The sequence below is a fragment of the Ammodytes marinus genome (assembly GCF_949987685.1).
Source record: "Ammodytes marinus genome assembly, chromosome: 3".
NCBI classification, from domain to species: domain Eukaryota; kingdom Metazoa; phylum Chordata; class Actinopteri; order Uranoscopiformes; family Ammodytidae; genus Ammodytes; species Ammodytes marinus.
Window position 1 is genome coordinate 32,543,782 of NC_137232.1, and position 15,007 is coordinate 32,558,788.

The 15,007-nt window shown below is 41.0% G+C and overlaps 5 protein-coding genes and 1 pseudogene across 6 annotated transcripts; all 6 read left to right on the forward strand.

Moving 5' to 3' along the window:
• Positions 1–2,067: 2,067 nt before the first annotated feature.
• cldna (claudin a) lies at positions 2,068–3,237 on the forward strand. Its single transcript, XM_080053584.1, has one exon. The coding sequence runs from the start codon at positions 2,173–2,175 to the stop codon at positions 2,791–2,793; it is 621 nt and encodes a 206-aa protein (XP_079909710.1). The 5' UTR covers positions 2,068–2,172; the 3' UTR covers positions 2,794–3,237.
• Positions 3,238–3,379: 142 nt separating this feature from the next.
• LOC307271192 (claudin-4-like) lies at positions 3,380–5,335 on the forward strand. Its single transcript, XM_080053582.1, has one exon. It carries the CDS (start codon positions 3,945–3,947, stop codon positions 4,569–4,571), a length of 627 nt encoding a protein of 208 aa, XP_079909708.1. The 5' UTR covers positions 3,380–3,944; the 3' UTR covers positions 4,572–5,335.
• A 577-nt stretch (positions 5,336–5,912) lies between these two features.
• LOC307271193 (claudin-4-like) lies at positions 5,913–6,666 on the forward strand (the record flags this gene model as incomplete). The annotated part of the gene is made up of 1 exon (XM_080053583.1): positions 5,913–6,666. Exon 1 carries the CDS (start codon positions 6,040–6,042, stop codon positions 6,664–6,666), a length of 627 nt encoding a protein of 208 aa, XP_079909709.1. The 5' UTR covers positions 5,913–6,039.
• A 13-nt stretch (positions 6,667–6,679) lies between these two features.
• LOC307271189 (claudin-4-like) lies at positions 6,680–8,282 on the forward strand (annotated as a pseudogene). Its single transcript has 2 exons — positions 6,680–6,886; positions 7,847–8,282. The product of its transcript is annotated as a claudin-4-like (transcript).
• A 1,439-nt stretch (positions 8,283–9,721) lies between these two features.
• On the forward strand, positions 9,722–11,377 carry LOC307271190 (claudin-4-like). Its single transcript, XM_080053580.1, has one exon. The coding sequence runs from the start codon at positions 9,774–9,776 to the stop codon at positions 10,410–10,412; it is 639 nt and encodes a 212-aa protein (XP_079909706.1). The 5' UTR covers positions 9,722–9,773; the 3' UTR covers positions 10,413–11,377.
• Positions 11,378–13,404: 2,027 nt separating this feature from the next.
• On the forward strand, positions 13,405–14,738 carry cldnf (claudin f). Its single transcript, XM_080053574.1, has one exon. The coding sequence runs from the start codon at positions 13,492–13,494 to the stop codon at positions 14,230–14,232; it is 741 nt and encodes a 246-aa protein (XP_079909700.1). The 5' UTR covers positions 13,405–13,491; the 3' UTR covers positions 14,233–14,738.
• Positions 14,739–15,007: the final 269 nt, after the last annotated feature.

Below are 15,007 nucleotides of genomic sequence, written 5' to 3' on the forward strand. Positions count from 1 at the left end.
CACTAAATACTCAATATATTACACACTGCACCGTGAAGGCACAGTATTAGAAAAATGTATCAACTGACAATGTCATATTGAATTTTTTTTATTTATTTTTTTAAGATATTTTTTTGGCATTTTTATGCTTTATTGATAGTGTAGAGACAGAGTTGAAATGGCGCAGAGAGGGGAGTGACATGCAGAGAACGACCGCGGGCTGGAATCGAACCCGGGTCTGCTGCTGGCCGTGGCCCATGGGGGGGACGCCCTACCAACTGAGCTAAGGGCGCCCCCGTATTGACATTTTTAACAACCTTTACATTCAAAAACACACAGTTCCACACAGCCAGCTTGATCAGTCTGATTTAAAAAAACGTGATTATGGACAAGATTATTTAGTATCCAATAGAGTGAGAGTATGAATATTGAAAACAGGAGTCATGTGACTGTGGCCTGTCAGAGGTCAATCTGGATTTGCACTAATCTCGCCCCTAAAACCATCTCTCCTCAGATTCTTAATTGTGGAAATTCCTCCCTGCCTCCTTGCGTGTGGAACCCAATCTCCATAGCCAGAACCCAAGCAGCTTTAATGATCCTACCTTGGATAAAATAGAGGCATTATGGTCCTAACGGCAGTTTTGGCTCTTAAACACTGCCCCCATTCATTTCTGAAACAATCTGATTCTCTCTCTACCTCTCTTAGCCCCCCTCTCACTATTCACTCGTTATTTTGCAGCAGTCTGTCACCTGGAATCACTTGGCGTGTGTTTGCAACATCTCCCTCCTGCTGTCTTGTCCTTGCCGTGGAAAGGTATCGACAAATTAAGTGGGAGCCCCCGGACTTCATAGAGCGAGTTTCTCTCTTAAGAGCACCCATAGCTGAAGGCTGCCATCCATCAGCCGTCAAGGACTGACGTCATTGCAAGGTCAGCTCTGATCTCTTTATTTTCACCTTCAGAAAATATATTATTGTTGTTCATTCATGCTCAGAAAAATTGGGTTAACAAGAAAACAATAGTTAAAATACCTTTTTAAATAAGGCATAAGTATTTAAAATTGGTATACTCAGCATATAAATATTGGACATGTCCTTTGGCTGCACCAATAACGCTACTCTGTTTCTCTTCTGTGTGTGGGCCTGTTACAATCACTGTAGTGTTATCACTGTAGGATGGGATGTATACTTCATTGATACATACTGTATAAGTAACAACTATCTGGATACATGGTGTGTTTGATACCAGAATTGACTAAGCATTTGCCCAACCAGCGGCATTCTCTAGTTTATGGTTTATCAGATAAATGCATTTATTAAGGACAAAGTCAATGTTTTCATTTTCATTTCATTTAACTTTTATTTATCCTCGAGAGACCAATTGAGGGGTGACCCTCATTTACAATGACGTTGAGATGTTATCAATATGCTGCATTTCTGTTACTGACACACATAAACATTTAGTGGTTCAATTTCTAATCTTTTCCATTGAGCAAATGTGGGCAAAAGTACTGAAACCGATTATCCAAAAGTTAACAGACAAGATAACATGCTGACAAAAGTACTGTTCTAAAAAGGGTAGAAAGTACACAATCACTTACACACAATTGTACAATGTTGAATGCAAACCATGAAACCTTGAGAAAAAAACTTGCTGGCGGAACTCAAAAGTATAATGCAAACAAAGCTTTTTTACTCATAGTTCCTGAAAACATGACATTCTGTTCACGCATGTCTTTCAGCTGACATCAGAAAAGTAGAGCAGTCACTTATTGTTTCTGAAAAAAAAAATATGTAAAAGATGAAACGAGACCAAAAAGCTTCCTAATGGCCAATACCTTGACTTTGAGGGTGTGGCTGATGCTGAACAGATCTCATAACCTGTGAGTCACAGTGTGGCAAATACACCTGCAACGATTATTTGACAGAGACAAAACCTGACATGATGATACATGCCCGTCGCTGGGAGTGGGGGTTTATCACGTCATCTCTCTGTGTGTGTGACAGTGTGACGCGGTGTGTCAAGCCCCTCCCGGGTTAACTGTATAAAAGTCCCATTCCAACCTTGCCTATACACATTTACTCTTGGGGATCACTCAAGCAAGACTTAACTTAACTTTCAGAGCATCAACCTTTTGGACCATTTTTTTTCTTCTTCGTACAACTTTTCAAGAAGCTTTTTTTCTGCGGAAAACATGGTGTCGGCCGCCTTTCAGATGGTGGGCACTGCCCTGTGCATTATTGGCTGGATTGGGACCATCGTTGTGTGCGCCCTACCCCAGTGGAAAGTCACAGCCTTCATCGGACAGAACATTGTCACGGCTCAGACGACTTGGGAGGGCATATGGATGAACTGTATTGTCCAGAGCACGGGCCAAATGCAGTGCAAGGTGTACGACTCCATGCTGGCTCTCCCCACTGACCTCCAAGGGGCCCGGGCCCTCATAATCATCTCTATCATAGTGGGCATTGTTGGCATCTTGCTGTCCCTGGCTGGGGGCAAATGTACCAACTGTGTGGAGGACGACAGCTCCAAAACCAAAATCGGCGTGGCATCAGGCGTGGTCTTCATCGTCGCTGGCATTTTGTGTCTGATCCCAGTGTGCTGGACGGCAAACACCGTCATACAGGATTTCTACAACCCCTTGTTGGTAGGCTCTCAGAAACGGGAGCTCGGAGCGGCTCTTTTCATTGGCTGGGGCGCCTCTGGCCTCCTCCTCATTGGTGGAGCGATCCTCTGCGCAAACTGCCCCAAGAAGGATTCCTACGCTGCATCTTATTCAGCCGCCCGCTCTGGACCCAAGGACTACGTCTGAGGAGAGGGGGTGATGAGACCCAAAAGAGACTGAAAAAAAGGACTTGAATCGAATGCTTTGTGATCTAATGAAACTGGTTCAAATTGCCACAATAAGCATGATTTGAATGTTTAAGTGATTTGTGTTGTGTTTGCAGTTTGGTTTGATACGTTAATGTTGAAGTACACTGCAGCACTACAGGATCGGTTCCATCATAGTGCCAAGAGAAATACATGTGCACCTTACCACACCCATACAACCGTTTCTGTGGACTGAGTGAAAAAAGGCTTTATCAGTGGGAGTGTAAAAAGATACATACATACTGGAAAAATGTGGATGAATTGATTTTTTTTTAAAGTGTTCATTTGTCTTTATGGATTTGTTCCCTTTTCATATCATTTCATTTTAAAATGTGCATTATGCCTGTCGGAAACTGTAAATAAAGTTTTTTCTATTGACGTTGAATGATTACGTTTTGTATTTTCTTTTAGATTTGACAACATTTCATTAAAACAACTTTGTCTTTAGCTAAAATGGTGGTTTCAGAAAAAAGAGCTGGGGTGTGGCTCTCTTATACGTAACCCATATATTGTAGCTGAGTAATAATGAACCACAATGATAAATATTTGACAAAAGTAATACAATATTCTATTCAACTAGTTATCCCCAAAAATAAATCCTAAATGTACTTTAAAATACTCCTAATTCACCTACCATGAAAAATCTCCTTTAAAATAATGCTCTAAGTGGGCAAACAAAATGGAAAAAAATGATCCTACTTGAAGTTTTATATGAATAACTATTTTATAATTCAAAATAATCATAGAAAAAGCAACAAATATGCCTCAGTTGAGCATTTTTTAAAACAAGGTTAATTTAAAAATAAGTTTGACTTCATGTTGTATCCTCATGAATTATGAAACTCATTACCTGTCCAACACTGCCCCTTGCTGTTGAAAAAATAGATCTGTGTGTGTGTGTGTAAACAACTTCTAGCCAATAGCAGACAACGATTCTGCTATCGCAATACGCCCATGCCTGCAGTTGCCTCTTCTCACACACAAACACCCTATAAATACAAGCTCACATCTTCCCCCTCATCTTTCTCGACTTTGGATTTTTAACCTGTGAAGAACAACAAGAACAACCTGGTTTAAAAAAAAAAAATCAAAATGGTTTTCGCGGGGATTCAGATGATTGGCATATCGATGGCTGTCATTGGCTGGTTCATGGTGTTGATTGTATGCGCCCTGCCCATTTGGAAGGTCACCACTTTCATCGGCGCCAACCTCATAACGGCCCAGACCGTCTGGCAGGGCATGTGGATGAACTGTGTGATCCAGAGCACGGGACAGATGCAGTGCAAGGTGTACGACTCTATGCAGGCTTTGCCCCAGGACCTGCAGGCCACCCAGGCAATGATCATCATCTCCATCTTGCTTGGAATCGTCGGAGTGGTGCTGTCGATCGCTGGCGGGAAATGCACTAACTGTATTGAAGACGAGAAGGCCAAGGCTAAAACTTGTATACTGTCTGGAGTTTTGTTCATTGTCTCCGGCTTGCTGTGCCTCATTCCGGTGTCCTGGTCTGCAAACACCATTGTCAACAACTTCTACAATCCTGCCATAATCAACGAGTTGGGAGCGTCACTGTATATCGGATGGGCGGCCGCTGCCCTGCTGCTGATGGGAGGAGGGCTTCTGTGCTGGAACTGCCCCCCGAAACATGATCAGCAACCCCACTACGTGCCCAAATACAACCCTGTGAGGTCGGTCTCCACCTCAAGAGAATATGTGTAAGAGGGTTGGCTTGGTTACTTCCTACATGGACTCTTGAGGTCAAGAGATTACTGTTACAGCGGAGATAAATGATAGTTTGCGTTTTAGAACAGTGACATATATTCTTTGGAAATGCAAATATAGCATGAAATCACAGCTTTCCATGAGCTGTATCTTGAGTTCTGGTTGTTGTTTATAGATACGCAAATTTGTCAATATGTAATGTATTAGGCCAATAATCCATATACTGTATTTGTATCTTAAAACACAAACAAAAATCTATATGTTGGCCAAGCCACAGCTATTTAACAACATATATTGTAGCTGAGTAATAATTAACCACAATGATAAATATTTGACAAAAGTAATACACTATTCTACATATATTCAACTAGTTTGTGATCTAATGAAACTGGTTCAAATTGCCACAATAAGCATGATTTGAATGTTTAAGTGATTTGTGTTGTGTTTGCAGTTTGGTTTGATACGTTAATGTTAAAGTACACTGCAGCACTACAGGATCGGTTCCATCATAGTGCCAAGAGAAATACATGTGCACCTTACCACACCCATACAACCGTTTCTGTGGACTGAGTGAAAAAAGGCTTTATCAGTGGGAGTGTAAAAAGATACATATACATACTGGAAAAATGTGGATGAATTGATTTTTTTTTAAAGTGTTCATTTGTCTTTATGGATTTGTTCCCTTTTCATATCATTTCATTTTAAAATGTGCATTATGCCTGTCGGAAACTGTAAATAAAGTTTTTTCTATTGACGTTGAATGATTACGTTTTGTATTTTCTTTTAGATTTGCCACATTTCATTAAAACAACTTTGTCTTTAGCTAAAATGGTGGTTTCAGAAAAAAGAGCTGGGGTGTGGCTCTCTTATACGTAACCCATATATTGTAGCTGAGTAATAATGAACCACAATGATAAATATTTGACAAAAGTAATACAATATTCTATTCAACTAGTTATCCCCAAAAATAAATCCTATGTACTTTAAAATACTCCTAATTCACCTACCATGAAAAATCTCCTTTAAAATAATGCTCTAAGTGGGCAAACAAAATGGAAAAAAATGATCCTACTTGAAGTTTTATATGAATAACTATTTTATAATTCAAAATAATCATAGAAAAAGCAACAAATATGCCTCAGATGAGCATTTTTTAAAACAAGGTTAATTTAAAAATAAGTTTGACTTCATGTTGTATCCTCATGAATTATGAAACTCATTACCTGTCCAACACTGCCCCTTGCTGTTGAAAAAATAGATCTGTGTGTGTGTGTGTAAACAACTTCTAGCCAATAGCAGACAACGATTCTGCTATCGCAATACGCCCATGCCTGCAGTTGCCTCTTCTCACACACAAACACCCTATAAATACAAGCTCACATCTTCCCCCTCATCTTTCTCGACTTTGGATTTTTAACCTGTGAAGAACAACAAGAACAACCTGGTTTAAAAAAAAAAAATCAAAATGGTTTTCGCGGGGATTCAGATGATTGGCATATCGATGGCTGTCATTGGCTGGTTCATGGTGTTGATTGTATGCGCCCTGCCCATTTGGAAGGTCACCACTTTCATCGGCGCCAACCTCATAACGGCCCAGACCGTCTGGCAGGGCATGTGGATGAACTGTGTGATCCAGAGCACGGGACAGATGCAGTGCAAGGTGTACGACTCTATGCAGGCTTTGCCCCAGGACCTGCAGGCCACCCAGGCAATGATCATCATCTCCATCTTGCTTGGAATCGTCGGAGTGGTGCTGTCGATCGCTGGCGGGAAATGCACTAACTGTATTGAAGACGAGAAGGCCAAGGCTAAAACTTGTATACTGTCTGGAGTTTTGTTCATTGTCTCCGGCTTGCTGTGCCTCATTCCGGTGTCCTGGTCTGCAAACACCATTGTCAACAACTTCTACAATCCTGCCATAATCAACGAGTTGGGAGCGTCACTGTATATCGGATGGGCGGCCGCTGCCCTGCTGCTGATGGGAGGAGGGCTTCTGTGCTGGAACTGCCCCCCGAAACATGATCAGCAACCCCACTACGTGCCCAAATACAACCCTGTGAAGTCTGTCTCCACCTCAAGAGAATATGTGTAAGAGGGTTGGCAAAATGGTTTTCGCGGGGATTCAGATGATTGGCATATCGATGGCTGTCATTGGCTGGTTCATGGTGTTGATTGTATGCGCCCTGCCCATTTGGAAGGTCACCGCTTTCATCGGCGCCAACATCATAACGGCCCAGACCATCTGGCAGGGCATGTGGATGAACTGTGTGGTCCAGAGCACGGGACAGATGCAGTGCAAGGTGTACGACTCTATTGGCACTTTTCCACCGCATGGTATCAGCTCGACTCGACTCGCATTTTTGGCTTTTCCACCGCAATTTCATGGTACCTGGTACCACGTAGCGGCTGCTTTTTTGGTATCGCCTCGCTCTAAGTACCAAGCGAGCTGAGCCGATGCTAAAAGGTGACGTCGGCAGACGGCCGGCCACTGATTGGCCAGAGACTATTGTTTGGCCAATCAGTGGCCAGAGACTACCGGCTTCATTCTGTTGTTTATTCTCCCCAACTCTCCGACTTTTGAGTGTATTTACGCCGCGTGCAGCCTTCTCTGGCTCTCTTTCATTTGATTTGCATCACAGATCCGAATTTATTTTCCATATATTCGCTAAGCTCACCCAGTGTTGGTTGTTGGGGAAGTTACTTAACATACGAGAGGAGACATGTAGGGCAGCTAGCAGCTAGGCTAGTAGCCAGCTGGGACAGACATGATAGCGAGCGATTACATTACAAGCCTCGGACTGAACTGATTACCTCAATAAAATATTCAGGCTGAGACACGGCTTGCATTTGAAAACATGTATCCTGAAACAAGCACTAAACAGTCAACTTTATCATGCCCGTGTTTACGTAGGGATGTACGTGACGCATCCCTACAGCTGACTGTGTGGCACACATCGGGACAACAACCATCCCTTTTAATGGCCCGTAGCAATATTCTTCTACTTCTTTTAGCAAACAGATACAAGGGGGGTATTTCTTAAACATTTTTCATCCGTGTTTTTGGCGGTTGGTTCAGTTAATAGTGCAACAACTGCTCGTAATTTCTACTTTGCTGCTTTGCTCCGGAGTAGGCTTTCAGCCCCTTACGACAACCCCGCCCACGTTCAGCAGGTACTATTTGCGGTGGAAAACGACCCGTGCTGCTACCAAACCAAGTTGAGTCAAGTCGAGTTGAGTCGAGTCGAGCTACATGTGCGGTGGAAAAGCGCCATATGCTGGCATTGCCCCAGGACCTGCAGGCCGCCCAGGCAATGATCATCATCTCCATCTTGCTTGGAATCGTCGGAGTGGTGCTGTCGATCGCTGGCGGGAAATGCACTAACTGTATTGAAGACGAGAAGGCCAAGGCTAAAGCTTGTATACTGTCTGGAGTTTTGTTCATTGTCTCCGGCTTGCTGTGCCTCATTCCGGTGTCCTGGTCTGCAAACACCATTGTCAGCAACTTCTACAATCCTGTCATAATCAACGCACAGAGATACGAGTTGGGAGCGTGCGTCGCTGTATATCGGATGGGCGGCCGCTGCCCTGCTGCTGATGGGAGGAGGGCTTCTGTGCTGGAACTGCCCCCCGAAACATGATCAGCAACCCCACTACGTGCCCAAATACAACCCTGTGAAGTCTGTCTCCACCTCAAGAGAATATGTGTAAGAGGGTTGGCTTGGTTACTTCCTACATGGACTCTTGAGGTCAAGAGATTACTGTTACAGCGGAGATAAATGATAGTTTGCCTTTTAAAACTGTGACATATATTCTTTGGAAATGCAAATATAGCATGAAATCACAGCTTTCCATGAGCTGTATCTTGAGTTCTGGTTGTTGTTTATAGATACGCAAATTTGTCAATATGTAATGTATTAGGACAATAATCCATACTGTATTTGTATCTTAAAACACAAACAAAAATCTATATGTTGGCCAAGCCACAGCTATTTTACAACATATATTGTAGCTGAGTAATAATGAACCACAATGATAAATATTTGACAAAAGTAATACAATATTCTATTCAACTAGTTATCCCCAAAAATAAATCCTAAATGTACTTTAAAATACTCCTAATTCACCTACCCTGAAAAATCTCCTTTAAAATAATGCTCTAAGTGGGCAAACAAAATGAAAAAAAATTATCCTACTTGAAGTTTTATATGAATACCTATTTTATAATTCTAAATAATTGTAGAAAAAGCAACAAATATGTCTCAGATGAGCCTTTTTTAAAACAAGGTTAATTTAAAAATAAGTTTGACTTCATGTTGTATCCTCATGAATTATGAAACTCATTACCTGTCCAACACTGCCACTTGCTGTTGAAAAAATAGCACTTCCTTTAGTGTTTCTCACCTGAAAATACCCAGGTAACAATTAAGTGGATAAAACAGTAGTTTTTTTTATTCAGATTTCCTCTTGAAGTAGTTGGACTTACAAATATACAAATATATAAATTAAATGTATAGTTTAAAAGAAAAAAGTTATTACTTATTTTTTGGAAGACGTGGGTTTTCTTACTCGGGTATCATGTCACTGTGATCAAAAGTTTATAAAGGTGAGAATTTAGAGAAAACCCAATTTTTTTTTGCCCTTAAACAGTAAGACACAATTCAGTAATTCAAACAATCATAAAAATAATAATAAACCCATGAGTCTGATAATTATCTCCCATAATTTACTTTTCTGCTCCCTTTCCAGGGCTTTAGAGGCATATGCAGAAAATGCGAAAAAACATCAAGAAAAAATCTGATTTGTCAATTTTCTTTAATTGAGCATTTGTGTGTGTGTGTGTGTGTGTGTGTGTGTACTAGGTAGCCAAATGTTTGTCTTTGAAATCTTTACCAATAAGAGAAATAAAAAGTTAACTGACAATACTTTTTCTTTTGTTTACAAATGACCTTCAAGCTTTAGATTCTGGCAGTTCAGCATTACAAAAGGTCATTGAGATCTGTGTGTGTGTGTGTAAACAACTTCTAGCCAATAGCAGACAACGATTCTGCTATCACAATACCCCCATGCCTGCAGTTGCCTCTTCTCACACACAAACACCCTATAAATACAAGCTCACATCTTCCCCCTCATCTTTCTACTTTGGATTTTTAACCTGTGAAGAACAACAAGAACAACCTGGTTTAAAAAATCAAAATCAAAATGGTTTCCGCGGGGATTCAGATGATTGGCATATCGATGGCTGTGATTGGCTGGTTCATGGTGCTGGTGGTGTGCGCCCTGCCCATGTGGAAGGTCACCGCTTTCATCGGCGCCAACATCATAACGGCCCAGACCATCTGGCAGGGCATGTGGATGAACTGTGTGGTCCAGAGCACGGGACAGATGCAGTGCAAGGTGTACGACTCTATGCTGGCTTTGCCCCAGGACCTGCAGGCCGCCCGGGCAATGATCATCATCTCCATCTTGCTTGGAATCGTCGGAGTGGTGCTGTCGATCGCTGGCGGGAAATGCACTAACTGTATTGAAGACGAGAAGGCCAAGGCTAAAGCTTGTATACTGTCTGGAGTTTTGTTCATTGTCTCCGGCTTGCTGTGCCTCATTCCGGTGTCCTGGTCTGCAAACACCATTGTCAGCAACTTCTACAATCCTGTCATAATCAACGCACAGAGATACGAGTTGGGAGCGTCACTGTATATCGGATGGGCGGCCGCTGCCCTGCTGCTGATGGGAGGAGGGCTTCTGTGCTGGAACTGCCCCCCGAAACATGATCAGCAACCCCACTACGTGCCCAAATACAACCCTGTGAAGTCTGTCTCCACCTCAAGAGAATATGTGTAAGAGGGTTGGCTTGGTTACTTCCTACATGGACTCTTGAGGTCAAGAGATTACTGTTACAGCGGAGATAAATGATAGTTTGCCTTTTAAAACAGTGACATATATTCTTTGGAAATGCAAATATAGCATGAAATCACAGCTTTCCATGAGCTGTATCTTGAGTTCTGGTTGTTGTTTATAGATACGCACATTTGTCAATATGTAACTAATTAAGCCAATTATGGATATACTGTATTTGTATCTTAATTCACAAACAAAAATCTATGTTGGCCAAGCCACAGTTATTTTACAACTTATTAGTGTCTAAAGTTGTTACAGATCAGATTTTGGATACAGCCTGTTTTCATTTTATGAAAAAAATAATACTATGTACAGGTCTTAAAAATGCATTTTTTCCACATCAAGAGCATATGTATAAGATGTTTTGCATATAGTTATATCCTCATGGGATTAACAACAGGGAGAAAGTATAATTTGCTTTAAATTTTCACCATACATCACTGGACATTTAAATATAGTGTGAAGTCACTTGCCATGAGCTGAATATTAGGTTTTTGTTGTGGTTAGTGTGTCAGTGACCTTCCTCACAGTGGACATTTTGTTTTGTCAAGCGGGTGTTATGGATTTTATAAATAATGTTTTCATTCATTTTAGTTATAATTAATCCATGTAAATATATTAAGTCGTATTGTAACTAAGCATTTCCCAGTGTAACTATCTTTATTGTAATTTTGATCGTTTAATTTTAAATAATTTAATTGAGAAAAGGACTATAAAGGCTGCGAATACAGCTTCATCAATGTATAACTTCTACTAAAGTACATTTTGCATTTTTTTGTTTCTTGCAAAAAAAACTGCAGGTTAATTAAAATATATGCATTTTTAGTTGTTGTCCCTTTCATTTTCGCATAGTCTTCAAATCCCACATTTATGTGAACTCTTGTAATGTTATGTGTAAATAAACTGTATGCTGACTGGATGATTCCTGTCTACTTAACTCTGAGAAACTCCACACAAACAGCTCCGGAAAAAATTAAGAGACCAGTCTGGATTTTTCCTAAATCTTCATCTCTACATTCCTCATTGAAAATTATTTTAATGAAAAAAAATGTATTGGACTTTGGTAGAAATGTTGTCAGTAGTTTATATTATAAAACCAAAAAGTTAATTCTACTCAAACATATGCCTATACATAGTAAAACGAGAGACACTGAACATTTGGAGTGGTCTCTTCATTTTTTCCAGAGCTGCATGTACTAGCATTATAGAGGGTATAGATAATGATATCAAAACCACAAGGGACATACTATCACCACAGTATGCAAAGAGGTGCTGTGCTATTGAGAAGCTTAATGCACTTACTGTATCAAGGATGATCAGGCTAAGTTGTCAATTGTACCTAGGGGTTTCTTTGTCTACTGTAGACGGCTTGGGCTCCCCCTCCTTTGATACAAAATTCCCTTATGTTTACTTTACTTTCATCTTTAAAGCCTAGCAAATGAGTGACATTAATTGTCAGCAGAAACTACTCGTTTAAAGATGAGTTGGTTTACAATCAAACATGTATTTTTAAACCAGTAAAGCTTTAAAATGGTGTGTAGTAAAACATTTGTATCGAGTATCACCATCATGGGCTGTGTCCTCACCACCATCAATTTCACTGACAATGGTTTGTTTACACAACACACATCTCGGTCACATGATTGTAGTTAGGAGGCCTTTTGTGAAGCGACGTCACTTCCTGTGTCTCATCACTCCACCCAGGTGGCTGTAAACCATGCTGAAAAAGATTATAACTCCTCCTCGGCTCATTGATACTGTGTTGTCACTGAGTTTGTCCATCATGATTTGAGATTTAATTTTTTAAGTCCAACTAGGCCCTATGTTTAAAAAACCTTTGCCCTGATATTATAGATACTATGGTCGACATATGTAATCGAATTTTACCATAAGAGAAGCAATGTCAGCTTCCCTTGATCTAACAAATTAGTGAGGAAGAAAAACTACTCATTTCCTTTCTTGCTTTCTTCCAAAATTGTGTAATAAAATACAAAAGAGTAAAGATCTTAAACATCTCAATTATCAACAGTAGAGACTGTGTCTTAAGACTAAAACAAAATGATAACAAACTTCACAGGAAGAGGAGATAATCCCATTAACTTTCTGTTGTGCTGCTTATCAGTTGTGTGTGGGGGTTTAACAAAGTCTTTGTTTGATTTTAAATTAGCACAGACAGCACATAGCATATTTGTGAAAACAACAACTAGACGTAATTTGATCACTTCCACTGTCTGAGCTGGTTTCAGGACCTTTGAAGTCTATGGCCACCCATAAGGGGGAGATAGTGGGAAAGCTTTCTATGGCCCAGCCACTTGGGAGGGAGTGTGGGGGGTTATGGTCTTTGGAGGCCTATAACCCATCTAAACCAAACTTTATTTCGAACCAACCAACCAACCAAAACAAACTTTATATTTATCGGTGCTCCAGTAAAATATATCCTATTTCACCTATGAAAACCTAAAAATAGTATGAGTCGTTTTCTATCCCTTTTAACCTTTGCGTGCAACATCAAAAGGTCAACCAAACTAATAATTCTATCCATGAATGTGCGTATGGTGCCTTAATGTGCTTTAATGTGTCTAAACCCATATGCCTCACATCAATTTGACTCAAAATGTGGTGTGTGTAGCACTGAGTTGGTCTCTCTCCAAATGCATGTGTGTTTATAGGAATAAGCTCAAGCACACGCATTGATAAGAGTAGAACATAAATTAATGTGGCCCATTGACTGGACCGTTTCAGGGGCACAGGCATTTGTTTTGGTGGACCATCCTTGCTGCAGAAACGCATACGAAAGTGTTTCCCGAGAACAATAGCAAGGCCTTGTCTTTAAAAAAGGGGTTGCCACTCCTCCTAACAGCTCTCAGTTAAAGGAATCTAGTTTGGCCAGAAGAACTCATCTGACGACAACAGGACAGCCCTCCTCTGACTGAACAACAAGTGAGAAAGCTGTGTCACTCACTCCGAAAGAGAACCTGAACCGCACGCTTAGAAAAATCTATCCCTCTCAGCCTCTTCCACCATGGGTCGGATCGGCAAGGAAGTGGTGGGCCAGATCATAAGCTTCGTAGGCTTTGTTTTGATCGCGGTGACGTGCGGCGTGCCCATGTGGAGGGTGACCACCTTCATTGGGGCCAACATCGTGACGGGACAGACCATTTGGGACGGCCTGTGGATGAACTGTGTGATGCAGAGCACGGGCCAGATGCAGTGCAAGCTTAGTGAATCGATCCTGAGGCTCACCAGAGACCTCCAAGCCGCGCGGGCCCTCGTCATCATCGCTCTCATCTTCGCCTTCATCGGCTTCATCGTCAGCTTCGTCGGAGCCAAGTGCACGGGCTGTCTGAAGAAGGATTCCTCCCAGGCCAAGGTGGTCATCTTAGCCGGATGTCTCATTATTTTCTCCGCGGTCATTCTCCTGGTTCCCGTGTGTTGGTCGGCGGCCGTCACAGTCACAGATTTTTTGAACCCCGCGGCCATAGAGACACAGAGAAGGGAGATAGGGGCTTCTATCTACATCGGTTGGTCAGCTGCTGCTTTGCTACTCATCGGTGGGATCATCCTAACCACGTCATGCCCTCCTCAGGAACGCAACTATGGATACCAGGGCTACCCACAGGCGCCCATGTACCCCTACACGGGACCCCCACCCACCTACGCTCCTGTGTATGCGCCCCCAAGCCGAGCATACTCAGGCACCGGGTCATACATACCAAACAAACCATATGGACCACCACCAACCAATTACTCTGTGAGACGGTAAAACAAACTAATAGTGTGTAATAATAGTATGTGAAGAGAAGGACGCACACATGATAAAGACTGAGAATTTCTGCCTGATGGCCTAAGGAATTTATTGTGTAATTTGAAAGTTAAATTGCACCAAATTATGCACTGCATTTTGTAGATGGTGGTATGTATTCCAATACACTGTTTGGGTTTAAAATGTCTTAACTCAGACCATCACTGTGACCTTAGATTATTGTTAATTTTTCATGAATTTTTTTTTTCTTTTGGAATGATTTTGCGCTCGAAAGTAGAACTATTTCTGAGTTAAATTAAGTCTTGATTAAAGAGAAATATTTTCCAATGTGCCTGTAAAGGGTTGAATTGTTTTTCATGAGGAAGTCAGCGTGGATGTATTTATTTCCTTGTACTGCAGAGGAAATGTTGTAAAATAGAAATGATTTGTGATGTTGTTTCTTGTCTGTAAATGCCACTTTACTTTTGAGATTTCTCAAATGATTTGTCAATAAAGCTTTTGTATGAAATTCACTTATCTGTGTGTGGAGTCATCATCTAAACACATTGTTACCAATTAATTAAATGATATGAAATATTATCTATGAGGTTGAGCTCAGACATTTTATAAACACAGGGCCCTTCTGTGTGTGTGTGGGTGAGTGAGTGAGAAAAAAATAAATACATAAAAACAAAAAATCCTATTTAAATTGTTTCTATGAACATATAAGAGTAATTACAAATTATATTTTCAAAAATGTGTTTAATTTGAATCACTGTTATTAAAGTAAAAAATA

Excerpts from the sequence above, each read along its gene's own strand:
- LOC307271192 (XM_080053582.1), top strand. The coding sequence starts at position 3,945 with ATGGTTTTCGCGGGGATTCAGATGATTGGCATATCGATGGCTGTCATT.
- cldnf (XM_080053574.1), top strand. The coding sequence starts at position 13,492 with ATGGGTCGGATCGGCAAGGAAGTGGTGGGCCAGATCATAAGCTTCGTA.
- cldna (XM_080053584.1), top strand. The coding sequence starts at position 2,173 with ATGGTGTCGGCCGCCTTTCAGATGGTGGGCACTGCCCTGTGCATTATT.
- LOC307271190 (XM_080053580.1), top strand. The coding sequence starts at position 9,774 with ATGGTTTCCGCGGGGATTCAGATGATTGGCATATCGATGGCTGTGATT.